At 47.6% G+C, this 26176-nt stretch overlaps 1 protein-coding gene across 2 annotated transcripts in view; it reads right to left on the bottom strand.

Moving 5' to 3' along the window:
* Positions 1-26176, bottom strand: part of LOC140364367 (TRAF2 and NCK-interacting protein kinase-like) — an 84979-nt gene that overhangs the window by 22943 nt on the left and 35860 nt on the right. Inside the window, exons 11-16 of one of the 2 annotated variants that reach the window (XM_072450464.1) lie at positions 13135-13201; positions 11704-11902; positions 10387-10503; positions 8036-8122; positions 6566-6649; positions 5375-5563 (exon numbers count right to left, since the gene is read on the bottom strand). In XM_072450464.1, coding sequence (XP_072306565.1) covers positions 5375-5563; positions 6566-6649; positions 8036-8122; positions 10387-10503; positions 11704-11902; positions 13135-13201 — 743 coding nt within the window. The remainder of the gene's footprint in view (positions 1-5374; positions 5564-6565; positions 6650-8035; positions 8123-10386; positions 10504-11703; positions 11903-13134; positions 13202-26176) is intronic. The other variant, XM_072450463.1, reaches the window with a different exon arrangement.

Here is a 26176-nt window from a genome sequence, read left to right as displayed (position 1 = left end):
TAAGAAAATGTCTTTTAGTATGTGTTTTAGAGACAGTTTAATCCAGATAATGATTACAGTTATGAAAACACGTATGTATGATTATTTTTATACTTGACTAGTCACGATTAGTCGATTAATCTCTGTAGTTCCAAATAAAAGTTATTATACATTTATGAGTTTGGACGCTCCTTCTGGTAGAAAACCTGTATAAAATCTGAATATGTTGTGGTCTTGATGGTGAAGCTGGAAGAAGACAAAAACAAACTCTGCTACAAACATATTGTACAGAACATATACACAGCCTTATTCCTTTAGGGTCAAACCTACAGAAAAGCAACACGTTCTAAGGTGTAATCACACGGCTTTGGTCCTGGTTTTAGCCTCGTTTAGTCCTGATGTGGACCTGGTTTAAGGTGCGTTCACACACGTCATTATTTGGACTAAACCCGAAATTAAACATGGACAAGGCCAGTGTCAAACCAGGACTAAAAACAGCACCAGATCAAATTAAACTGGGCTCAAACCAGGACAAAACCAGAGCATGAATACACCTTAGATTTGTTCTAGTCCTGGTTTAGTTCCGCTAATTCCGAAATCACAGCTTCATATGACTGAACACAATAGTAAATTACATCAGTAGAAAAAGGGGTATTATTATTATTAGGCCCGAGCGCCACAAGCTGGCGAGAGGCCTATTAATCTCGTAAGGCCGTGCGAAGCACGGCTGCGAAAGTGCGCACGTAGTGCGCACGAAATCGAGCGCGAAGCGCTCGCCCACTTCCAAACACTCACTAACGCACTCCTTCACTCATGCACCCCCCGTGCATACTAATTAGTAGTAGGAAAATGGAACATTACCGTTGTAAACGGGCGAAGCCCGGGCAAAAGTGCGCACTAAACGAGCACTTTACATTGAGATGACGACCCATATAAAGCACTCATTTGCGCTAAGTAGCTCACGAATACGTTCCCCATCTCTTGCATGTTCCGTGCATATAAGCATGTAATGCAAAAAATGAACATTATTACTGTATAGAGGGCCAAAAACACAAAGTGGGCGGAGCCCACTCAAAATTAACGAAAGTACCCGTCAGTGACCAGGGACCCACACCATGAGGTAGGAAAGCGCGAGCGCTTTCCGAAAATGTATAGTTTATGATATTTGGAAAATTGGAAACATTGTTTTCGCATCGGAATATTATTAGGCCCGAGCCCCGGCAGGGCGGAGGGCCTATTGCTCCCGCAACGCTGCCTTTGGCAGCGTTGCAACTGTCTAACCAAACATGCGGGCTGCGCCCGCATGTTTGGTGCCCCGTCGCCCCTGGCAAGTACAGTGAACTAGCCCATGCCGAAGGCATGGATCATGCACACTTACTCCTGCTATGACAGAAATAGTCAACAATTTGTGAATGGGCGTAGCCCATTCACAAATTGTTGACAACAGCAGCGCGAAGCGCTGCATTCCTCCAAAAACCCTCCTGGCATCGTCCTGTACGCGAGAATCCATGCCGCAGGCATGGGCCATGCTTGTATCTGCTCAAATCAATGGAAGTCTATGGGGAGTGGGCGGGGCATCCCGACGGAATGGGGAGTGATGATGCTCGTAATGATGATTCCACCCCATGGCGGCATGGGGAAGGCTTAGAGCTTTCAAACGATGTATAATTTGTTGTTATAGTGGAAACGGCTATATTGTTTTTGCTAAAAATATTATTTATTTTTTTTAGGCCCGAGCCCCAGCAGGGCGGAGGGCCTATTGCTCCCGGGGTACTGGGGGGTACCCCGTCGCCCTGGCAAGTACAGTGAACCCCGTCGCCCTGGCAAGTACAGTGAACTAGCCCATGCCGAAGGCATGGATCATGCATACTTACTCCTGCTATGACAGAAATAGTCAAGAATGAGTGAATGGGCTACGCCCATTCACTCACTTGACTCACTCAAATGTTGTTCACGTCAAACTTTGACGAACTCCTCCTAGGGCGTTTTGCCCACCGACTTCAAAATCGGCGGACGTCCTCTGGACAAGTGGGGCATCTAAAGTTATCCAATTTTTTGAGATACCTCTTACGGTCTGTGTGCGGCGCAGCCGCAAAGTTGGACAACTTATTTTGGGATATTGCAGATCTAAAAATTGTTCCCATTTGATCAAAACAAGTCCGATTAGGACCAAATTTGAATCAGTTGTTCAACTTTCTAGTTTGGACCAGTTTATGATGACAACATTGAAATGGGCGCGATAGCGCCCCCTACAGAGTGACCTTTAAATTAACATTGAAGGTCAAAAATTAGTTTTACCAAAATTTTCTAAACTTTACCCAAAATTCTATTTTGGCGTCGCGATCAAAAAAGCCAATCAGACAAATGCCTTAATTTTTACGGCGTAGTTGTAGCGATGACATAAACCTCCCATGTTATCCCTATGGGAAAACCGCTAAATCTCTCAAATATCCACATTTTTCTGTTTCACACTTTAACGAACTCCTCCTAGTGCGTTTTGCCCACCGACCTCAAAATCGGTGTACGTCCTCTAGACAAGTGGGGCATCTAAAGTTATCCAAATTTTAAGGATAGCTATTACGGTCTCTGTGCGTCGGAGCCGCAAACGTTTCCCAGAATTCTGACTATTTGGCCTTCAGAGTGGCCTATAAACAATAGTTTTTCCAAATGACATGATATTTTGAACAAAATTCTAATTTGCCATCCTGATCATAAAAGTATGAGAGCCAAAGTCATATTTTGTACGGCGTAACCGTAGCGATGACAGAAACATCCCATGTTATCCTTATGGGAAAATCGTAGAATCGCTCAAATCACCACATTTTTTCTTCACACTTTAACGAACTCCTCCTAGGGCGATTGTCCGATCAAGTTCATATTTGGAGAATATCATCTACACAAGCGGGGCATCAAAACGTATCCATATTTTGATTCTAAGTGCTACGGTCTCTGTGTGGCAGACCCGCAAATATATGTCAGAAATGGGAAAACAGCGAAATCTCTGAAATGTTCACATTTACGCTTCACACTTTAACAAACTCCTCTAAGGGCAATAGCTCGATCAAACTCATATTTGGGGAAAATCATCTACACAAGCGGGGCATCAAAAGTTATCCATATTTTTATTCTAAGTGCTACGGTCTCTGTGCGGCGGCGCAGCAAATTTGACCGACATTAAGGGCGCCATTTTTATCAAGTCGAAAGCGCAGAGTCGGAAGGCCGGCGGCCCGCGAGGGCCGTTGGATGCCGCTTGCGGCTTTCTTCTTTCTTTCTTTCTTCTCGGGACCAACCCCCCTATTTTTCACCCAGTGAACATTGACGAAAAGTCACAAAAATTTGCACACCTCTAAAAATCGTGCCTCTCTACATTCTGGCTATTTCCCTTTTCTAAAATAAAAAAATTGGCGCGTCAGCGCCCCCAAATGTACCAAAAATGCATTGAGAGATGGGAAATGACCCAAAAAAAATCTGATCGTAGAATCATGAAATTTGGCGCAGAGGTAGATGGTGACAAGAGAAGTAAAAAATATTATTACGGCAACGCCGTCCGCCCAACCAAATGTCGGCCATATTGCTTCAAAAATGGCTAAACATGACTACGGAGTTTTTCCAAACGTCGTACTTTTACGAACTCCTCCCAGGGCGTTGGCCCTAAAAAGCTGAAATTTTGTGAAAATGCTACTGAGGAGTGGGACATCAAAAGTTATCCAAATTACATTGATACCTCTCACGGTCTCTGTGCGGCAAAGCCGCAAACTGTAGCAAGAATTTCAGAAATCTCCCAAATTTAACATTTCTGCCGTTTGCGCAGATAAAGTCCGAATTGCGTCAAATTAGAATCAGTTGTTAAACTCTTTGCCCTAAACCTACTTGAAGTGAAATAAATTAATTTGGAGCCACAGCGCCCCCTACAGATTTTATATGGAGGTTAAATATTTAGTTTTGCGAAATTATATGAAATTTGACACACAACTCAATTTTAGCATCCCCATCAAAAAAGTCAATGAGACCCATGTCATAATTGTTATGGCTTTGCCGTAACGATGACCGAAACCTTCCATGTTATTCCAATGGGGAAATCGCCAGAACATGTTTACACTTTAGACTTTCACAAACTCCTCTTAGGGCGTCAGCCCTATTAACCTGAAATTTGGTGAGACTCATCTTCAGGGGTGGACCATCAAAAGTTATCCACATTTTTATTCTAAGAGTCACGGTGTCTGTGCGGCAAAGCCGCACATTTTGCCAAGAATTCAAAATAAAATTGCTTTTTGATGGTAAAACAAAGGGGAGAAGATGTGACAGCGTCACAGATTCAGCAGTAGGCGTAATAAAAGGACCATTGGGGCGCGTTAGCGCCCCCTCCTCTTGCGGCGTGGCGGCGGCGGCGTGGCGAGGGCCGATCATTGCCGCTTGCGGCTATATTTATTATTATTATATTTATTATTATTATTATTATTATTATTATTATTATTATTATTATTATTATTATTATCTAAACCAATATTTTCACCTTTATCACAGGCAGGATTTAGAGCGCTTCATTAAATGTTCTGCGTAAAAACAATACTTTTGCAGTTTCAGTCAGCAACAGGATTATTATATGGCAGAAAGTTCAAAATTCAGCATAATTCCCCGTTTAATTGGAAAGGAAACATTTTTACACTTTCTCATACACTTTTTCCATGTACTTATTATTGCACAATAAAACATAAATAAATCATAATTTTAGGTTTTGTTCAGTGATTTCAAAATGTTTTCTCTTTTAGGACGCCTTTTTGACATCGGGCAAAGGGACTAACCATACACATGAGCTCATCAGATTATGTTGAATAATGTGCAATGTCCCTTTTCAAATAAATAAAATAAATAAAATAAATAAAATAAATAAAATAAATAAAATAAATAAAATAAATAAAAAATAAATAAAAAATAAATAAAAAATAAATAAAAAATAAATAAATAAATACTATAAATAAAATAAAGTCTAAGCTACAATATTGATCAAAAACAGCTACTCCATTAACTTCCTGTTCAAAACTGTAGAACTGATGAGCAACATGCATCACTTGGGGTCTTACTTTTTCAATAATCACAATAATCACAATTAAAAATAAGGATGTAGGCGGGGATAGGGGGAAGGTGACAACAGCAATTTTCTTAGCACTCAAGCTTCAGCTGCAGAACAAAACACGATTAACTCAAACATATAAGAATCAACCAAAATACAACTTTGAGTAAACTAAATGAAGAGGAAACACCGTCGTCACAAGGTTAAAGCTCATTAAAGTTGATTTTGCACGATAAACAGTCAAAGCACACATTCCAACAGTGTTGGGACAGTGTCAGACAGTGTGGGACAGTGTCGGGACGAGACAGTGTTGGACAGTCGTACCTCTTTGGCCCAGGCCGGCTTGTCGTTGTTCCCTGGAGCCTGGTCTTTGTAGTGGTACAGCTGCTTCTTGTCCTGAGGCCTGGACTCCTGCTGCTGCTGAAGCGAGACCAGGTAAGCCCTCTCCTGCTGGAGCTGCCTCTGCAAGCGCTCGGCCTGACGCTGCTCCTCGATCTGCTTCCTCTTGTACTCCTACACGATACAAAGGAGTCGTGTTCATACTTTTACACAGCGGGATAAGCTGGACACAGATACAACTGGAATCTCAATGGACTCATCAGATATTCTGTCACACTTCCATATTATTATGAGGAAAATACTAACATTTACAGTCAACACACTGGCATAAAGTTAGGGCAAATCATATTCGAATGACAGATGTGACTTGCTTCTATAGATAGACCCTTTAAAATGCTCAATTTTCAAATTCCAGAATAAAAGTGACTGGAGGCAAAGCGAAGTCGACCATAGAACACACAGATTAACTGACATCAGATCTAATGCTAATGATTTAATTCTTTACAACTAAAATCGAGCAGCAATTCTGAATTTTCAAGGTAAAAATTTAGTTAGTTTACAAAGAATGGAGAAAATAAACTTTTCTAGCCTTAAAATCGTGTTTAAGATGCACCCAAAATATGTAAAATATGTAATACATCTGTAGATAACATGAAAAACCACTGTGGGCTCAAGATAAGAAGTATTTGTCCAGTTAAAATGAAAATCTTGCCTGTAAAAAATGCTTAAAGTCTATTAAAATCTATATTACTTACACAATACTAAAAGTCTATCCATGTTCGACTTCACCTTTTGTCTCTATTTATTTACAAAAGTTTAAAGGGTCAGTAAGTAACTATCATGTAATCATACTATCAAATACACATGCTGTTATTACAATCATATTACTATTATCTATTTTATTATTGAATGGAGGCTCAAGGAAATGTGGAAATGCAACTTTCACAGTGTGGAACAATTCAAATGTAGGAAACACACAACAAACAACACAATTAATAACAGCTATTTTGTGTAAGAAGGTGACAACACGCGCCCTCCGGAAGTAAAATAGCTGTTATTACCTCGTTTATCTTTTTTTATTTTTTTTTTCCAAATCCAATCCAAACTCTCCCCACTTAAAACAGGACAAAACTGAAGGATGGAAAAGTGCTTTCATAAATCGGGATAGATATTTACTAAAGAGTAGTTCTGGGTGACTGTGTTGACAGAGTTGAGGTTGAAAGTGTCCGAACACATTTTTAACATCGTCCTGTCAGAGGCCTGAGGTCGAAGGTCACCATTTATGAGAGGAACATGTGAAAATGAAGCAGAACGTGTCAAGTAAAACTAAAAACATGAGCCGTCATACCAAATCACAAGACACTTTTCAGACAAACTTCCTCTGCTTTCAACAACCCTTTAAATCGTGCATCCACTACAGTCATTATTCACAATATTAATAACACTGCTTTTATTGTGGCGGGTTTGGCAACGATAAACATGTCTATACTGATCATTTTACTGCGTAGTGATGCTTTTTTTCATTCAGTTCTCAGCCAGACAGACAGACACAGTTCAGGTTTTATTTAAGTAGTAAAGTATAAAGTATATAGTCTTTCTTTCTTAGTTTTTGCACAGTGAGATGTAGATAGTGAATGCAGAATATGTATTTAAATTGTTTTGGTCGGACTTTAGAGCACCAGGTTCTAAAAACATGTAATAAAACGGATGGAGGGTTTTGGATACATGTTATTTAGATCAATTTGTCGTTGAAAAATGTCCAATTCGAGCAAACAAATTGATTTAAATGAATAATTTGCGGTTTTGGAGTGTCTTGTGCAACTTCTTTGAGCAAATAAAGCAAATTTTAAGAACCAGAAACAGATTAAAGGACAATTTTTGCTACATTCAATACCACTTTTTTTCTCTACATGGTGCAATTTTGTAATAATTTAGTGTCGCGGGATATTTTCAACCAGAAAAGTGTGAAAAAGGGTTTAAAAACACTGGCTTTGAAAAGGAAAAGACTTGGAGCGCGTTAACTTGAGATTTGGGAGTGAAATGTGAGTTTGATCTGCCGTTTTACAGATAAATACACAGGTTCTGCAGTTTTCTGTCAGAATATTTGTAATTGCGTGATCTCCTGCAATCCTGTGGTGTTGTCAGTGCACTTCGGGTCAGAAACGTGGTCTGAACATTTAGATATTTGACAGTTTTGACATTATTACACGTCGTTTACACTGTACAAACGAGGTAGTTGTATTAGCGCCGATACAAAGCCTTCCCTCCGAGCAAAGAACGCAAAGTAAAAGTAAAAGTGGTACATTTGACAACAATTACTTATCAAAAAGTACTTTAGACGTGTTTTTTCATGGTGACACTGCATAAACGCTTTGAGTTCAAGTCTCGGGTTTGAGCGAACAAAAATATACAAATATAAACTGAAAAAACAGTCAAAATCGAGCGTAAAATATCCGAGGCCAAGAGACACTTTCACTCTTTACATGTTCTTCAATACTTGCCCTCGAGCAGATGATTATACGTGTTCCGTTTACCTTTGGTCGTGCAGGCGGGTGACACTGACGAGGTTACATTTGATCGTACGGTTTTAACGAGCGCGGGGGTTAATCGAGCAGAGAGAGTGTGTGTCGACGTGTGTGGTGTTACCAGAAGCAAAGCCTGCTCCTGTAAAAGTTGCTGCTGCAGGATTTCCAACTGCCTCTGCTCCTCCTCCAGCTGCCTGCGGATGTACTCCTAAGCGATCGGCGCCGCGGCAACGGCCCAATCGGGAGCGCGGACGGCACACCGAGCGCGACCAATGGCGGCCCAGGGCGAGCGGCGGCAGTGACGGGAAAACGGGCAGAAAAACACCGAAAAGGGAAGAGGGAAGGGAAGAGGAGAGAGAGAGAGAGAGAGAAGCAAACGATTGTTATTGAAAAGATGTGAAGAAGCTGTGATTAGTGCGAGAAAAAGTCCATGATTAAGACGTGTTAAAGAGCGTTATGAAATCAGCCCTGAAACAAAGAAGTACTTTCTTTTCCAAATACATTTCAGGAAACAGAAGCGACAGTGAGATCCGCAGTCTTTAGAAACAGCAGATCACGGAGCCGTACGATAAAGAATTATGACTTTACCGTTTGTGATTTGCCGTAGAAATAATCAGAGAGCTTGATTTATGTGGAAGTATGTCCGGAAGAGCACGTCGCGCATGCAAAAGAGGATGAAGTAACCGACTTTTTGAAACGAACTGTGGCCAATCGCTGCTAAATCATATAATGTGTTGATATTTCTGAGGTAGAGCGGGATTTCCAGAAACACGGCGCGGGTATAAAGCGTCACGAGATCGAATTTGAGTGTTTTGGTTGCCTTCCTTTTGTAAATATAGCTTTGTGAACTTTCTGACTTATATACCGTATTTTCCGGACTATAAGTTGCACCTTTTTTCATAGTTTTGGCCGGGGTGCGACTTATATGTGATATTATTTGTTATTTTCACACTGGCAACAGCATTTTACATGTTGATTATTTTCACACATGACGACCACAAGAGGGCGCTCTAGGCTCTAAGCGACGCAGAAGAAGAATCTGCACTTCCTCTTCCTCTGGAGTTTGTGGAGTTGTTTAGAAGTGACACAGAGGAAGAAGAATTCAATGGATTTAGTGATTTGGGGTAAAACTGATGCTTTGGTAAACTTGTTAGCATGTTCTTTATGCTATAGTTATCTGAATAACTGTTCATATGTTACGTTAACATACCAGACACTTACCACAGTTCTGTCTGTGCCTCATGTAGCTGAAGGTGTTAGCGTTAGCATACGTACACCTATTCACCATGTTCTCTCATCTGTTATTATTTTAAACTGCATTTCAAGATGAAATGTCTGTTCTTGGTCCTGGATTTTATCAAATACATTTCCCCCTAAAATGTAACTTATACTCCAATGTAACTTATAGTCTGGAAAATACGGTAGTCACATAAAAAGGTACAGTACGTTACATTTAGTTTGACTTGTTTGTCGCTGCCTATGATTCTCACGCTCATTATGTTTTATGCAGAGCTTTTACAGCTCTTTGTGGGGAAACCGTGTCTCACTCGAGCGCTCGGTCACACGCTTCTCAGCTGGTCATGTGTTCAAACGTTTCTCAAGCTGAGGCCCGTCGGGCGATAGGCCGAGACGCTATACCGGTATTTTCTGTGCGCGTTACCGATCGATGCGGTTTGTGTTGTCGGTGCAATACAACGTAGCAAGTAGCAACGTCTCAGCGTGATGTCGCTCCTCTGCTCACCCATCTGTCTATTCTGAATGTTCCGGACTATTTTCTCCCCCCTCTTATTTCTATGCATCCTTTCCTCTACCGCTTTAACCTGTTCTCTTAAAGCACGACTTCCTTGATACTCTCTCTTTCTCTCGCTCTGGCTTCTTTTCACGTCTCCTTTCTCCTCCTTCCCCTTCCTCCTCTCTGTTCATCTCACCCGCTGCGTAGCTTCCAACGTTTTAACCGTTTCCTCCTTGCCTTCTCTCTCTTCACACGTTTCTTTATCCGTACGCTGTGCCTCCTTTCTCTTCATACCTCGTCCTCCCCTTTCTCCTCACCCCTCTGTTTCGTTTACCCCTCCGTCTGTTTTCCTCTCACCCTCACCGTAGCTTCGTCTGTCACTTGAGCTGTTCCCTCTTCCTCCTCTTCCTCCTTTTCCTCCTCTTTCTGCCTCCCAGTGCCGTACATCTCTTTTATGCATGTGTCTTTACCTCTTCCTTCTCAGCGTGGTGCCTCCTCCATTCATTATCGAGCTGAACGTACAGAAACAAACGATTACTTGGGCGGTTAAGGGCGTCGTAAACACAAGAGACTCCAAAACTCTCCTCCTTTCTCTTCACACTTCCTCCTCGTCACTCTCTTTTTGATTATGAGCTGCTCTCGTCTCTTTACAGTGATCGTTCATGCTTTTTTTATCGTGATTGTAACACGGCGTCACTTTACACATGGCCACGCCCTGCTCCGTATTGTGGCGTCTTTACCTGCTCCCGCTCGGCGTGCCTCCTCTCCTCCTCCCTCCGGATCTGCTCCATCTCTTCGTAGCGCCTCCTCTGCTCCCGCTCTTGTTGCTTTCGCATGTCTCGCTCTCGCCGCTGTTGCTGTGAACAAACAGGAAACTCATTCGCACTCGGTCTGGGACGTGTCGCCGCGATCCAGGTGTGAAGCAGGTGCGGCCGTGTTTGTCGAGGCCTTTTCGTTGTTCGGGTACAGCGGGAGAAACTTACATAATGTTCAGGCAAATGAAGAAGAAGAATCGCTTTGTTTGAGGTCATTATGTTACTCTGTACATCAGCTTTTGGGATTATTTTACCTTTAACTTTAACTTTAACTTCCTGGTAAACTGGCCGAATCAGAGGCTGTACTTTTTATTGCAAGTTCTGATAACCTCAACAATCATAACCTCAGTATTTTCACATTTCTTTGTGAGACGGACCTAATATATGAGATTGTTTTGAATCCAGAGAAACCAACGGATGATAAACTATAAAAAACAATAAATTACTACAAACTCGGCATTTAGAAGAAATTGGACCAAACCACTGGACATTTATTCAAACCTGGAACTAGAGACGATATATCGGGCCAATATTTATATAAATCGATATTTGCAGCTGCTGTTGTACTTTGACTATGACTTTGACAATGACAGTGAAGGTGAATTGAAACGAAACTCTCCATTTATAGTCTTAGATCTTCCAAAAATGCTTGTATCGTATTTTCCGGACTATGACTATAACTTTTTTCCTACTTTTGGCCGGGGTGCGACTTAAACTTATATTTATACTATATACTTATACTCCAGTGTGACTTATATATGTTTTTTTCTTCTCTATTATGCATTTTTTGGCTGGTGCGACTTATACTCCAAGTCCAAAAAATACGGTAGTTTGTTTTTTGTAACGTTTTGTATTATTCCTATACATTTGTAAACAACGTAAACCTATGACTGTATTATACTAAACATACCGTATTTTCCGGACTATAAGTGGCACCTTTTTTCATAGTTTTGGCCGGGGTGCGACTTATACTTATATTTATACTTATATACTTATATACTCTGGAGTGACTTGTATGTGATAGTATTTGTTATTTTCACACTTGCAACTGCATTTCATACTCCAGTGCGACTTATATATGTTTTTTTCTTCTCTATTATGCATTTTTTGGGCGACTTATACTCTAATACATAAAATACGGTAATAAACTCCTCGGACCATACTAGTTACAGTGTTTCTGGTGGTGGCCATAAACTCTGGTGACATGTAAGTTTGTTGTTTTTGACATGTGTTGGTGCTGACCTCCTCCAGTCGCCGCCGCTGCTCCTTCTGCTCCTCGATGCGTTTCTGCCGCTCGGCAAGCAGCTGCCTCTTGTGCTCCTCGTTCTGCTGCTGCTCCAGCTGCTGTCGGCGAATCAGCTCGGAGCGCTCCTTATTGGCCAGCTGAAGACGCAGGAAGTCCCGCCTCAGAGTCGACTCCCCGGGGATGTTTATGATGGAGCTGAGGACGGACAACGACGCACCGTTTGTAGTACACAATATCGGGAGTGGCACGGCAGTTGTGTATTTTTGGTGAATATAGTGTGAGTTGAGCAGAGGTGGGTTGTACTCTGTTACATTTACTTGAGTAACTTCTTTGGATAGTTTTAGAACACCATACTTTTTGCTCCTACTTGAGTAATATTGAGTTTAAAGTAAAACAGGACAAATATGATGCATTATTTGTATTGTTATTGGCCTTTAAACATGCTTTTGAGCACCTTTACTTTGGCATTTTGTGTTTTAGAACGTAAAAAATCTGTCACGTCACGCTGGCTTTTCCCACGCCAGGAATGGAGTTAAGGCTTCATCTACTGGCTGCAGAGGGAATTACATAGGTGAGATGAATAAATGCTATGGCAGGAATGCTCATATCAAGTCTAGCGATAATTTATGCACTTAAAAACAGCACAGAAGAACTCAGAGATCCACCACTGACAACATGAATTTAATGTAATTAAATGTAATTTATTGTAATTTAAAGGCGGTATGGACGATTTTTCGGCGATTTGAGAACGCAGGCGGAAGTGCGCATGCGCACTCCCCCGTGCGGACTGATACAACACACACGTGCGTTTGTTTATTAGCGCATCGCATCGCTCGTCTCCTGAAGATTTCTGTCCACTTCTGCGTCAGCTCGAACTGTCTTTCTCCGTCTTCATTTTGCCCCGTACACTGAGGGAACTATATTATGATAGATCCATGCGCTTAGGCACGCAAAAACGTGGGGACGAGCCTGACGCGGCTGCAGGTGAGCGATAGGTCCGTTTTATGATTGATACGTGGCAGGACAAATGATTTATCCACGCCACGAGGAAATATGATCCATATTTCGTCCATACCACCTTTAATGTAATTTAATGTAATTTTTTTATGTAATTTAATTTATTGCGTTTTATTGTTTGGTTTAGTTTTATTTTATTCATTTCATCATTATTATTGTTATCATTATTTTCAATCATAATTAGCTTGCTTGCTTTCACACTGTCAAATGTTCCATGGTGCTGTTAGTGTTTTGTAACCATTGTTTGTTTCCATGCTTGTTTGTTTGTTTTGCTGTTTGTCTTTCCAGTAATAACTGTAAATGGCACATAAATAAACAACTTCTAATACTAATACCGGTATTAGCAGTAGTTAATATTAATACTCATTTATAATACTAATAAACTAAAGTACTGCTCGGTTTCTCCTCACCTGGGCTCGCCCACGTCCCGCTCCTCGTCCTCCTCTTCGCTGCCGCTGTACTCGTACTCCGTCTCGTCTGCACAGAACCAGAGTCAGACCCGAGCGCGTGTGAAACGGTTGCGTGAGTGAAACGGTTGCGTGTGTGAAACGGTTGCGTGAGTGAAACGGTTGCGTGAGTGAGACGGTTGCGTGAGTGAAACGGTTGCGTGAGTGAAACGGTTGCGTGAGTGAAACGGTTGCGTGTGTGAAACGGTTGCGTGAGTGAAACGGTTGCGTGAGTGAAACGGTTGCGTGTGTGAAACGGTTGCGTGTGTGAAACGGTTGCGTGTGTGAAACGGTTTGCGTGTGTGAAACGGTTGCGTGAGTGAAACGGTTGCGTGAGTGAAACGGTTGCGTGAGTGAAACGGTTGCGTGTGTGAAACGGTTGCGTGTGTGAAACGGTTGCGTGTGTGAGACGGTTGCGTGAGTGAGACGGTTGCGTGACTGAAACGGTTGCGTGACTGAAACGGTTGCGTGAGTGAGACGGTTGCGTGAGTGAGACGGTTGCGTGAGTGAGACGGTTGCGTGACTGAAACGGTTGCGTGTGTGAAACGGTTGCGTGACTGAAACGGTTGCGTGAGTGAGACGGTTGCGTGACTGAAACGGTTGCGTGACTGAAACGGTTGCGTGAGTGAGACGGTTGCGTGAGTGAGACGGTTGCGTGAGTGAGACGGTTGCGTGAGTGAAACGGTTGCGTGACTGAAACGGTTTACGTGTGTGAAACGGTTGCGTGAGTGAAACGGTTGCGTGACTGAAACGGTTTGCGTGTGTGAAACGGTTGCGTGAGTGAAACGGTTGCGTGTGTGAAACGGTTGCGTGACTGAAACGGTTGCGTGACTGAAACGGTTGCGTGAGTGAGACGGTTGCGTGAGTGAGACGGTTGCGTGAGTGAGACGGTTGCGTGACTGAAACGGTTGCGTGAGTGAAACGGTTGCGTGTGTGTGTGAGACGGTTGCGTGACTGAAACGGTTGCGTGACTGAAACGGTTGCGTGAGTGAAACGGTTTGCGTGTGTGAAACGGTTGCGTGTGTGAAACAGTTGCGTGACTGAAACGGTTGCGTGAGTGAGACGGTTGCGTGAGTGAGACGGTTGCGTGAGTGAGACGGTTGCGTGACTGAAACGGTTGCGTGTGTGAAACGGTTGCGTGACTGAAACGGTTGCGTGAGTGAGACGGTTGCGTGAGTGAGACGGTTGCGTGAGACGGTTGCGTGAGTGAAACGGTTGCGTGTGTGAAACGGTTGCGTGTGTGAAACGGTTTGCGTGAGTGAAACGGTTGCGTGAGTGAAACGGTTGCGTGAGTGAGACGGTTGCGTGAGTGAAACGGTTGCGTGAGTGAAACGGTTGCGTGAGTGAAACGGTTGCGTGTGTGAAACGGTTGCGTGAGTGAAACGGTTGCGTGAGTGAAACGGTTGCGTGTGTGAAACGGTTGCGTGTGTGAAACGGTTGCGTGTGTGAAACGGTTTGCGTGTGTGAAACGGTTGCGTGAGTGAAACGGTTGCGTGAGTGAAACGGTTGCGTGAGTGAAACGGTTTGCATGTGTGAAACGGTTGCGTGTGTGAAACGGTTGCGTGTGTGAGACGGTTGCGTGACTGAAACGGTTGCGTGACTGAAACGGTTGCGTGAGTGAGACGGTTGCGTGACTGAAACGGTTGCGTGACTGAAACGGTTGCGTGAGTGAGACGGTTGCGTGAGTGAGACGGTTGCGTGAGTGAGACGGTTGCGTGACTGAAACGGTTGCGTGTGTGAAACGGTTGCGTGACTGAAACGGTTGCGTGAGTGAGACGGTTGCGTGACTGAAACGGTTGCGTGACTGAAACGGTTGCGTGAGTGAGACGGTTGCGTGAGTGAGACGGTTGCGTGAGTGAGACGGTTGCGTGAGTGAAACGGTTGCGTGACTGAAACGGTTTGCGTGTGTGAAACGGTTGCGTGAGTGAAACGGTTGCGTGACTGAAACGGTTTGCGTGTGTGAAACGGTTGCGTGAGTGAAACGGTTGCGTGTGTGAAACGGTTGCGTGACTGAAACGGTTGCGTGACTGAAACGGTTGCGTGAGTGAGACGGTTGCGTGAGTGAGACGGTTGCGTGAGTGAGACGGTTGCGTGAGTGAGACGGTTGCGTGACTGAAACGGTTGCGTGAGTGAAACGGTTGCGTGTGTGTGTGAGACGGTTGCGTGACTGAAACGGTTGCGTGACTGAAACGGTTGCGTGAGTGAAACGGTTTGCGTGTGTGAAACGGTTGCGTGTGTGAAACGGTTGCGTGACTGAAACGGTTGCGTGAGTGAGACGGTTGCGTGAGTGAGACGGTTGCGTGAGTGAGACGGTTGCGTGAGTGAGACGGTTGCGTGACTGAAACGGTTGCGTGTGTGAAACGGTTGCGTGACTGAAACGGTTGCGTGAGTGAGACGGTTGCGTGACTGAAACGGTTGCGTGACTGAAACGGTTGCGTGAGTGAGACGGTTGCGTGAGTGAGACGGTTGCGTGAGACGGTTGCGTGAGTGAAACGGTTGCGTGAGTGAAACGGTTGCGTGACTGAAACGGTTTGGGTGTGTGAAACGGTTGCGTGAGTGAAACGGTTGCGTGTGTGAGACGGTTGCTTGACTGAAACGGTTGCGTGACTGAAACGGTTGCGTGACTGAAACGGTTGCGTGAGTGAGACGGTTGCGTGAGTGAGACGGTTGCGTGACTGAAACGGTTGCGTGTGTGAAACGGTTGCGTGTGTGTGTGAGACGGTTGCGTGTGTGTGTGAGACGGTTGCGTGAGTGAAACGGTTTGCGTGTGTGAAACGGTTGCGTGACTGAAACGGTTGCGTGAGTGAAACGGTTGCGTGTGTGAAACGGTTGCGTGTGTGAAACGGTTGCGTGAGTGAAACGGTTGCGTGTGTGAAACGGTTGCGTGTGTGAAACGGTTGCGTGAGTGAGACGGTTGCGTGAGTGAAACGGTTGCGTGTGTGAAACGGTTGCGTGAGTGAAAGGGTTGCGTGTGTGAAACGGCGGCGTGAGTGAAACGGCTGCGTGAGTGAAACGGCTGCGTGAGTGAAACGGCTGCGTGAGTGAAACGGTTGCGTGTGTGAAACGGTTGCGTGTGTGAAACGGTTGCGTGTGTGAAACGGTTGCGTGTGTGAAACGGTTGCATGTGTGAAACGGTTGCGTGAGTGAAACGGTGGCGTGTGTGAAACGGTTGCGTGTGTGAAACGGTTGCGTGTGTGAAACGGTTGGGTGAGTGAAACGGTTGCGTGTGTGAAACGGTTGCGTGTGTGAAACGGTTGCGTGTGTGAGACGGTTGCATGAGTGAGACGGTTGCGTGAGTGAGACGGTTGCGTGAGTGAAACGGTTGCGTGTGTGAAACGGTTGCGTGAGTGAAACGGTTGTGTGTGAAACGGTTGCGTGAGTGAAACGGTTTGCGTGTGTGAGACGGTTGCGTGACTGAAACGGTTGCGTGACTGAAACGGTTGCGTGACTGAGACGGTTGCGTGACTGAAACGGTTGCGTGACTGAGACGGTTGCGTGACTGAAACGGTTGCGTGTGTGAAACGGTTGCGTGAGTGAAACGGTTTGCGTGTGTGAAACGGTTTGCGTGTGTGAAACGGTTGCGTGTGTGAGACGGTTGCGTGACTGAAACGGTTGCGTGACTGAAACGGTTGCGTGACTGAAACGGTTGCGTGACTGAGACGGTTGCGTGAGTGAGACGGTTGCGTGACTGAAACGGTTGCGTGTGTGAAACGGTTGCGTGAGTGAGACGGTTGCGTGAGTGAGACGGTTGCGTGAGTGAGACGGTTGCGTGAGTGAGACGGTTGCGTGACTGAGACGGTTGCGTGACTGAAACGGTTGCGTGACTGAAACGGTTGCGTGACTGAAACGGTTGCGTGACTGAAACGGTTTGCGTGTGTGAAACGGTTGCGTGAGTGAAACGGTTGCGTGTGTGAAACGGTTGCGTGATTGAAACGGTTGCGTGACTGAAACGGTTGCGTGCGTGAAACGGTTTGCGTGTGTGAAACGGTTGCGTGTGTGAAACGGTTGCGTGTGTGAGACGGTTTGCGTGTGTGAAACGGTTGCGTGAGTGAGACGGTTGCGTGAGTGAGACGGTTGCGTGAGTGAAACGGTTGCGTGAGTGAAACGGTTTGCGTGTGTGAGACGGTTGCGTGAGTGAAACGGTTGCGTGAGTGAGACGGTTGCGTGAGTGAGACGGTTGCGTGACTGAAACGGTTGCGTGAGTGAAATGGTTTGCGTGTGTGAAACGGTTGCGTGAGTGAAACGGTCGCGTGAGTGAAACGGTCGCGTGAGTGAAACGGTTGCGTGAGTGAAACGGTTGCGTGAGTGAAACGGTTTGCGTGTGTGAAACGGTTGCGTGACTGAAACGGTTGCGTGTGTGAAACGGTTGCGTGAGTGAAACGGTTGCGTGTGTGAAACGGTTGCGTGACTGAATTGGTTGCGTGCGTGAGTGAAACGGTTGCGTGTGTGAAACGGTTGCGTGACTGAAACGGTTGCGTGACTGAAACGGTTGCGTGAGTGAAACGGTTTGCGTGTCTGAAACGGTTGCGTGTGTGAAACGGTTGCGTGTGTGTGTGAGACGGTTGCGTGTGTGAAACGGTTGCGTGACTGAAACGGTTGCGTGTGTGAAACGGGTGCGTGAGTGAAACGGTTGCGTGAGTGAAACGGTTGCGTGAGTGAAACGGTTGCGTGAGTGAGACGGTTGCGTGAGTGAAACGGTTGCGTGAGTGAAACGGTTGCGTGAGTGAAACGGTTGCGTGTGTGAAACGGTTGCGTGAGTGAAACGGTTGCGTGAGTGAAACGGTTGCGTGAGTGAAACGGTTGCGTGAGTGAGACGGTTGCGTGTGTGAGACGGTTGCGTGAGTGAAACGGTTGCGTGAGTGAAACGGTTGCGTGAGTGAAACGGTTTGCGTGAGTGAAACGGTTGCGTGAGTGAAACGGTTTGCGTGTGTGAAACGGTTGCGTGAGTGAAACGGTTGCGTGTGTGAAACGGTTGCGTGACTGAAACGGTTGCGTGACTGAAACGGTTGCGTGACTGAAACGGTTGCGTGACTGAAACGGTTGCGTGTGTGAAACGGTTGCGTGAGTGAAACGGTTGCGTGAGTGAAACGGTTGCGTGAGTGAGACGGTTGCGTGTGTGAGACGGTTGCGTGAGTGAAACGGTTGCGTGAGTGAAACGGTTGCGTGAGTGAAACGGTTTGCGTGAGTGAAACGGTTGCGTGAGTGAAACGGTTTGCGTGTGTGAAACGGTTGCGTGAGTGAAACGGTTGCGTGAGTGAAACGGTTGCGTGAGTGAAACGGTTGCGTGTGTGAGACGGTTGCGTGAGTGAAACGGTTGCGTGAGTGAAACGGTTGCGTGAGTGAAACGGTTGCGTGAGTGAAACGGTTGCGTGTGTGAGACGGTTGCGTGAGTGAAACGGTTGCGTGTGTGACACGGTTGCGTGAGTGAAAGGGTTGCGTGTGTGAAACGGTTGCGTGTGTGAGACGGTTGCGTGAGTGAAACGGTTGCGTGAGTGAAACGGTTGCGTGTGTGAGACGGTTGCGTGAGTGAAACGGTTGCGTGTGTGAAACGGTTGCGTGAGTGAAACGGTTGCGTGAGTGAAACGGTTGCGTGAGTGAAACGGTTGTGTGTGAAACGGTTGCGTGAGTGAAACGGTTTGCGTGTGTGAGACGGTTGCGTGACTGAAACGGTTGCGTGACTGAAACGGTTGCGTGACTGAGACGGTTGCGTGACTGAGACGGTTGCGTGACTGAGACGGTTGCGTGAGTGAGACGGTTGCGTGAGTGAGACGGTTGCGTGTGTGAGACGGTTGCGTGAGTGAAACGGTTTGCGTGTGTGAAACGGTTTGCGTGTGTGAAACGGTTGCGTGTGTGAAACGGTTTGCGTGTGTGAAACGGTTGCGTGTGTGAGACGGTTGCGTGACTGAGACGGTTGCGTGAGTGAGACGGTTGCGTGACTGAAACGGTTGCGTGTGTGAAACGGTTGCGTGAGTGAAACGGTTGCGTGAGTGAGACGGTTGCGTGAGTGAGACGGTTGCGTGAGTGAGACGGTTGCGTGAGTGAGACGGTTGCGTGACTGAAACGGTTGCGTGACTGAAACGGTTGCGTGACTGAAACGGTTGCGTGACTGAAACGGTTGCGTGACTGAAACGGTTGCGTGACTGAAACGGTTTGCGTGTGTGAAACGGTTGCGTGATTGAAACGGTTGCGTGACTGAAACGGTTGCGTGCGTGAAACGGTTTGCGTGTGTGAAACGGTTGCGTGTGTGAAACGGTTGCGTGTGTGTGTGAGACGGTTGCGTGTGTGAAACGGTTGCGTGTGTGAAACGGTTGCGTGACTGAAACGGTTGCGTGACTGAAACGGTTGCGTGACTGAAACGGTTGCGTGTGTGAAACGGTTGCGTGAGTGAAACGGTTGCGTGTGTGAAACGGTTGCGTGTGTGAGACGGTTGCGTGAGTGAGACGGTTGCGTGAGTGAAACGGTTGCGTGTGTGAAACGGTTGCGTGACTGAAACGGTTGCGTGACTGAAACGGTTGCGTGACTGAAACGGTTGCGTGACTGAAACGGTTGCGTGTGTGAAACGGTTGCGTGATTGAAACGGTTGCGTGACTGAAACGGTTGCGTGCGTGAAACGGTTTGCGTGTGTGAAACGGTTGCGTGTGTGAAACGGTTGCGTGTGTGTGTGAGACGGTTGCGTGTGTGAAACGGTTGCGTGTGTGAAACGGTTGCGTGACTGAAACGGTTGCGTGACTGAAACGGTTGCGTGACTGAAACGGTTGCGTGTGTGAAACGGTTGCGTGAGTGAAACGGTTGCGTGTGTGAAACGGTTGCGTGTGTGAGACGGTTGCGTGAGTGAGACGGTTGCGTGAGTGAAACGGTTGCGTGTGTGAAACGGTTGCGTGTGTGAGACGGTTGCGTGACTGAAACGGTTGCGTGACTGAAACGGTTGCGTGACTGAGACGGTTGCGTGAGTGAGACGGTAGCGTGAGTGAGACGGTTGCGTGACTGAAACGGTTGTGTGTGTGAAACGGTTGCGTGAGTGAAACGGTTGCGTGTGTGAAACGGTTGCGTGTGTGAAACGGTTTGCGTGAGTGAAACGGTTGCGTGTGTGAAACGGTTTGCGTGAGTGAAACGGTTTGCGTGTGTGAGACGGTTGCGTGTGTGAGACGGTTTGCGTGTGTGAAACGGTTGCGTGAGTGAGACGGTTGCGTGAGTGAGACGGTTGCGTGAGTGAAACGGTTGCGTGAGTGAAACGGTTTGCGTGTGTGAGACGGTTGCGTGAGTGAAACGGTTGCGTGAGTGAGACGGTTGCGTGAGTGAGACGGTTTGCGTGTGTGAAACGGTTGCGTGAGTGAGACGGTTGCGTGAGTGAGACGGTTGCGTGAGTGAAACGGTTGCGTGACTGAAACGGTTGCGTGACTGAAACGGTTGCGTGACTGAAACGGTTTGCGTGTGTGAAACGGTTGCGTGAGTGAAACGGTTGCGTGTGTGAAACGGTTGCGTGATTGAAACGGTTGCGTGACTGAAACGGTTGCGTGCGTGAAACGGTTTGCGTGTGTGAAACGGTTGCGTCTGTGAAACGGTTGCGTGTGTGTGTGAGACGGTTGCGTGTGTGAAACGGTTGCGTGTGTGAAACGGTTGCGTGACTGAAACGGTTGCGTGACTGAAACGGTTGCGTGACTGAAACGGTTGCGTGTGTGAAACGGTTGCGTGTGTGAAACGGTTGCGTGAGTGAAACGGTTGCGTGTGTGAAACGGTTGCGTGTGTGAGACGGTTGCGTGAGTGAGACGGTTGCATGAGTGAAACGGTTGCGTGTGTGAAACGGTTGCGTGTGTGAGACGGTTGCGTGACTGAAACGGTTGCTTGACTGAAACGGTTGCGTGACTGAGACGGTTGCGTGAGTGAGACGGTAGCGTGAGTGAGACGGTTGCGTGACTGAAACGGTTGCGTGTGTGAAACGGTTGCGTGAGTGAAACGGTTGCGTGTGTGAAACGGTTTGCGTGAGTGAAACGGTTGCGTGTGTGAAACGGTTGCGTGTGTGAAACGGTTTGCGTGAGTGAAACGGTTGCGTGTGTGAAACGGTTTGCGTGAGTGAAACGGTTGCGTGTGTGAGACGGTTTGCGTGTGTGAAACGGTTGCGTGAGTGAGACGGTTGCGTGAGTGAGACGGTTGCGTGAGTGAAACGGTTGCGTGAGTGAAACGGTTTGCGTGTGTGAGACGGTTGCGTGAGTGAAACGGTTGCGTGAGTGAGACGGTTGCGTGAGTGAGACGGTTTGCGTGTGTGAAACGGTTGCGTGAGTGAGACGGTTGCGTGAGTGAGACGGTTGCGTGAGTGAAACGGTTGCGTGAGTGAAACGGTTTGCGTGTGTGAGACGGTTGCGTGAGTGAAACGGTTGCGTGAGTGAGACGGTTGCGTGAGTGAGACGGTTGCGTGACTGAAACGGTTGCGTGAGTGAAACGGTTTGCGTGTGTGAAACGGTCGCGTGAGTGAAACGGTCGCGTGAGTGAAACGGTCGCGTGAGTGAAACGGTTTGCGTGTGTGAAACGGTTGCGTGACTGAAACGGTTGCGTGTGTGAAACGGTTGCGTGAGTGAAACGGTTGCGTGTGTGAAACGGTTGCGTGACTGAATTGGTTGCGTGCGTGAGTGAAACGGTTGCGTGTGTGAAACGGTTGCGTGACTGAAACGGTTGCGTGACTGAAACGGTTGCGTGAGTGAAACGGTTTGCGTGTCTGAAACGGTTGCGTGTGTGAAACGGTTGCGTGTGTGTGTGAGACGGTTGCGTGTGTGAAACGGTTGCGTGACTGAAACGGTTGCGTGTGTGAAACGGTTGCGTGAGTGAAACGGTTGCGTGAGTGAAACGGTTGCGTGAGTGAAACGGTTGCGTGAGTGAGACGGTTGCGTGAGTGAAACGGTTGCGTGAGTGAAACGGTTGCGTGAGTGAAACGGTTGCGTGTGTGAAACGGTTGCGTGAGTGAAACGGTTGCGTGAGTGAAACGGTTGCGTGAGTGAAACGGTTGCGTGAGTGAAACGGTTGCGTGTGTGAGACGGTTGCGTGAGTGAAACGGTTGCGTGAGTGAAACGGTTGCGTGAGTGAAACGGTTGCGTGAGTGAAACGGTTGCGTGAGTGAAACGGTTTGCGTGAGTGAAACGGTTGCGTGAGTGAAACGGTTTGCGTGTGTGAAACGGTTGCGTGAGTGAAACGGTTGCGTGAGTGAAACGGTTGCGTGAGTGAAACGGTTGCGTGTGTGAGACGGTTGCGTGAGTGAAACGGTTGCGTGAGTGAAACGGTTGCGTGTGTGAGACGGTTGCGTGAGTGAAACGGTTGCGTGAGTGAAACGGTTGCGTGTGTGAGACGGTTGCGTGAGTGAAACGGTTGCGTGTGTGAAACGGTTGCGTGAGTGAAAGGGTTGCGTGTGTGAAACGGTTGCGTGTGTGAGACGGTTGCGTGAGTGAAACGGTTGCGTGAGTGAAACGGTTGCGTGTGTGAGACGGTTGCGTGAGTGAAACGGTTGCGTGTGTGAAACGGTTGCGTGAGTGAAACGGTTGCGTGAGTGAAACGGTGGCGTGTGTGAAACGGTGGCGTGTGTGAAACGGTTGCGTGTGTGAAACGGTTGGGTGAGTGAAACGGTTGCGTGTGTGAAACGGTTGCGTGTGTGAAACGGTTGCGTGTGTGAGACGGTTGCGTGAGTGAGACGGTTGCGTGAGTGAGACGGTTGCGTGAGTTAAACGGTTGCGTGTGTGAAACGGTTGCGTGAGTGAAACGGTTGCGTGAGTGAAACGGTTTGCGTGAGTGAAACGGTTTGCGTGTGTGAGACGGTTGCGTGACTGAAACGGTTGCGTGACTGAAACGGTTGCGTGACTGAGACGGTTGCGTGACTGAGACGGTTGCGTGAGTGAGACGGTTGCGTGAGTGAGACGGTTGCGTGTGTGAGACGGTTGCGTGAGTGAAACGGTTTGCGTGTGTGAAACGGTTTGCGTGTGTGAAACGGTTGCGTGTGTGAAACGGTTTAAGTGTGTGAAACGGTTGCGTGTGTGAGACGGTTGCGTGACTGAAACGGTTGCGTGACTGAAACGGTTGCGTGACTGAGACGGTTGCGTGAGTGAGACGGTTGCGTGACTGAAACGGTTGCGTGTGTGAAACGGTTGCGTGAGTGAGACGGTTGCGTGAGTGAGACGGTTGCGTGAGTGAGACGGTTGCGTGAGTGAGACGGTTGCGTGAGTGAGACGGTTGCGTGACTGAAACGGTTGCGTGACTGAAACGGTTGCGTGACTGAAACGGTTGCGTGACTGAAACGGTTGCGTGACTGAAACGGTTTGCGTGTGTGAAACGGTTGCGTGTGTGAAACGGTTGCGTGTGTGAAACGGTTGCGTGACTGAAACGGTTGCGTGCGTGAAACGGTTTGCGTGTGTGAAACGGTTGCGTGTGTGAAACGGTTGCGTGTGTGTGTGAGACGGTTGCGTGTGTGAAACGGTTGCGTGTGTGAAACGGTTGCGTGACTGAAACGGTTGCGTGACTGAAACGGTTGCGTGACTGAAACGGTTGCGTGTGTGAAACGGTTGCGTGAGTGAAACGGTTGCGTGTGTGAAACGGTTGCGTGAGTGAGACGGTTGCGTGTGTGAGACGGTTGCGTGAGTGAGACGGTTGCGTGAGTGAAACGGTTGCGTGTGTGAAACGGTTGCGTGTGTGAGACGGTTGCGTGACTGAAACGGTTGCGTGACTGAAACGGTTGCGTGACTGAGACGGTTGCGTGAGTGAGACGGTAGCGTGAGTGAGACGGTTGCGTGACTGAAACGGTTGTGTGTGTGAAACGGTTGCGTGAGTGAAACGGTTGCGTGTGTGAAACGGTTTGCGTGAGTGAAACGGTTGCGTGTGTGAAACGGTTGCGTGTGTGAAACGGTTTGCGTGAGTGAAACGGTTGCGTGTGTGAAACGGTTTGCGTGAGTGAAACGGTTGCGTGTGTGAGACGGTTTGCGTGTGTGAAACGGTTGCGTGAGTGAGACGGTTGCGTGAGTGAGACGGTTGCGTGAGTGAAACGGTTGCGTGAGTGAAACGGTTTGCGTGTCTGAAACGGTTGCGTGTGTGAAACGGTTGCGTGTGTGTGTGAGACGGTTGCGTGTGTGAAACGGTTGCGTGACTGAAACGGTTGCGTGTGTGAAACGGTTGCGTGAGTGAAACGGTTGCGTGAGTGAAACGGTTGCGTGAGTGAAACGGTTGCGTGAGTGAAACGGTTGCGTGAGTGAAACGGTTGCGTGAGTGAAACGGTTGCGTGTGTGAAACGGTTGCGTGAGTGAAACGGTTGCGTGCGTGAAACGGTTTGCGTGTGTGAAACGGTTGCGTGTGTGAAACGGTTGCGTGTGTGTGTGAGACGGTTGCGTGTGTGAAACGGTTGCGTGTGTGAAACGGTTGCGTGACTGAAACGGTTGCGTGACTGAAACGGTTGCGTGACTGAAACGGTTGCGTGTGTGAAACGGTTGCGTGAGTGAAACGGTTGCGTGTGTGAAACGGTTGCGTGTGTGAGACGGTTGCGTGAGTGAGACGGTTGCGTGAGTGAAACGGTTGCGTGTGTGAAACGGTTGCGTGTGTGAGACGGTTGCGTGACTGAAACGGTTGCGTGACTGAAACGGTTGCGTGACTGAGACGGTTGCGTGAGTGAGACGGTAGCGTGAGTGAGACGGTTGCGTGACTGAAACGGTTGTGTGTGTGAAACGGTTGCGTGAGTGAAACGGTTGCGTGTGTGAAACGGTTTGCGTGAGTGAAACGGTTGCGTGTGTGAAACGGTTGCGTGTGTGAAACGGTTTGCGTGAGTGAAACGGTTGCGTGTGTGAGACGGTTTGCGTGTGTGAAACGGTTGCGTGAGTGAGACGGTTGCGTGAGTGAGACGGTTGCGTGAGTGAAACGGTTGCGTGAGTGAAACGGTTTGCGTGTGTGAGACGGTTGCGTGAGTGAAACGGTTGCGTGAGTGAGACGGTTGCGTGAGTGAGACGGTTGCGTGACTGAAACGGTTGCGTGAGTGAAACGGTTTGCGTGTGTGAAACGGTTGCGTGAGTGAAACGGTCGCGTGAGTGAAACGGTTGCGTGAGTGAAACGGTTGCGTGAGTGAAACGGTTTGCGTGTGTGAAACGGTTGCGTGATTGAAACGGTTGCGTGTGTGAAACGGTTGCGTGAGTGAAACGGTTGCGTGTGTGAAACGGTTGCGTGACTGAATTGGTTGCGTGCGTGAGTGAAACGGTTGCGTGTGTGAAACGGTTGCGTGACTGAAACGGTTGCGTGACTGAAACGGTTGCGCGAGTGAAACGGTTTGCGTGTCTGAAACGGTTGCGTGTGTGAAACGGTTGCGTGTGTGTGTGAGACGGTTGCGTGTGTGAAACGGTTGCGTGACTGAAACGGTTGCGTGTGTGAAACGGTTGCGTGAGTGAAACGGTTGCGTGAGTGAAACGGTTGCGTGAGTGAAACGGTTGCGTGTGTGAAACGGTTGCGTGAGTGAAACGGTTGCGTGAGTGAAACGGTTGCGTGTGTGAGACGGTTGCGTGAGTGAAACGGTTGCGTGAGTGAAACGGTTGCGTGAGTGAAACGGTTGCGTGAGTGAAACGGTTGCTTGAGTGAAACGGTTGCGTGAGTGAAACGGTTTGCGTGAGTGAAACGGTTGCGTGAGTGAAACGGTTTGCGTGAGTGAAACGGTTGCGTGAGTGAAACGGTTTGCGTGTGTGAAACGGTTGCGTGAGTGAAACGGTTGCGTGAGTGAAACGGTTGCGTGAGTGAAACGGTTGCGTGTGTGAGACGGTTGCGTGAGTGAAACGGTTGCGTAAGTGAAACGGTTGCGTGTGTGAGACGGTTGCGTGAGTGAAACGGTTGCGTGAGTGAGACGGTTGCGTGAGTGAAACGGTTTGCGTGTGTGAAACGGTTGCGTGAGTGAGACGGTTGCGTGAGTGAAACGGTTGCGTGAGTGAAACGGTTGCGTGTGTGAGACGGTTGCGTGAGTGAGACGGTTGCGTGAGTGAAACGGTTGCGTGTGTGAGACGGTTGC

Source organism: Eucyclogobius newberryi, unplaced genomic scaffold (assembly GCF_026437365.1).
Source record: "Eucyclogobius newberryi isolate DKJ021-1_F unplaced genomic scaffold, fEucNew1.0.hap1 SCAF_18, whole genome shotgun sequence".
Lineage (NCBI taxonomy): Eukaryota > Metazoa > Chordata > Actinopteri > Gobiiformes > Gobiidae > Eucyclogobius > Eucyclogobius newberryi.
Note: the sequence above shows the minus strand (reverse complement) of the source record. Positions and strands in the feature narration are given on the sequence as shown.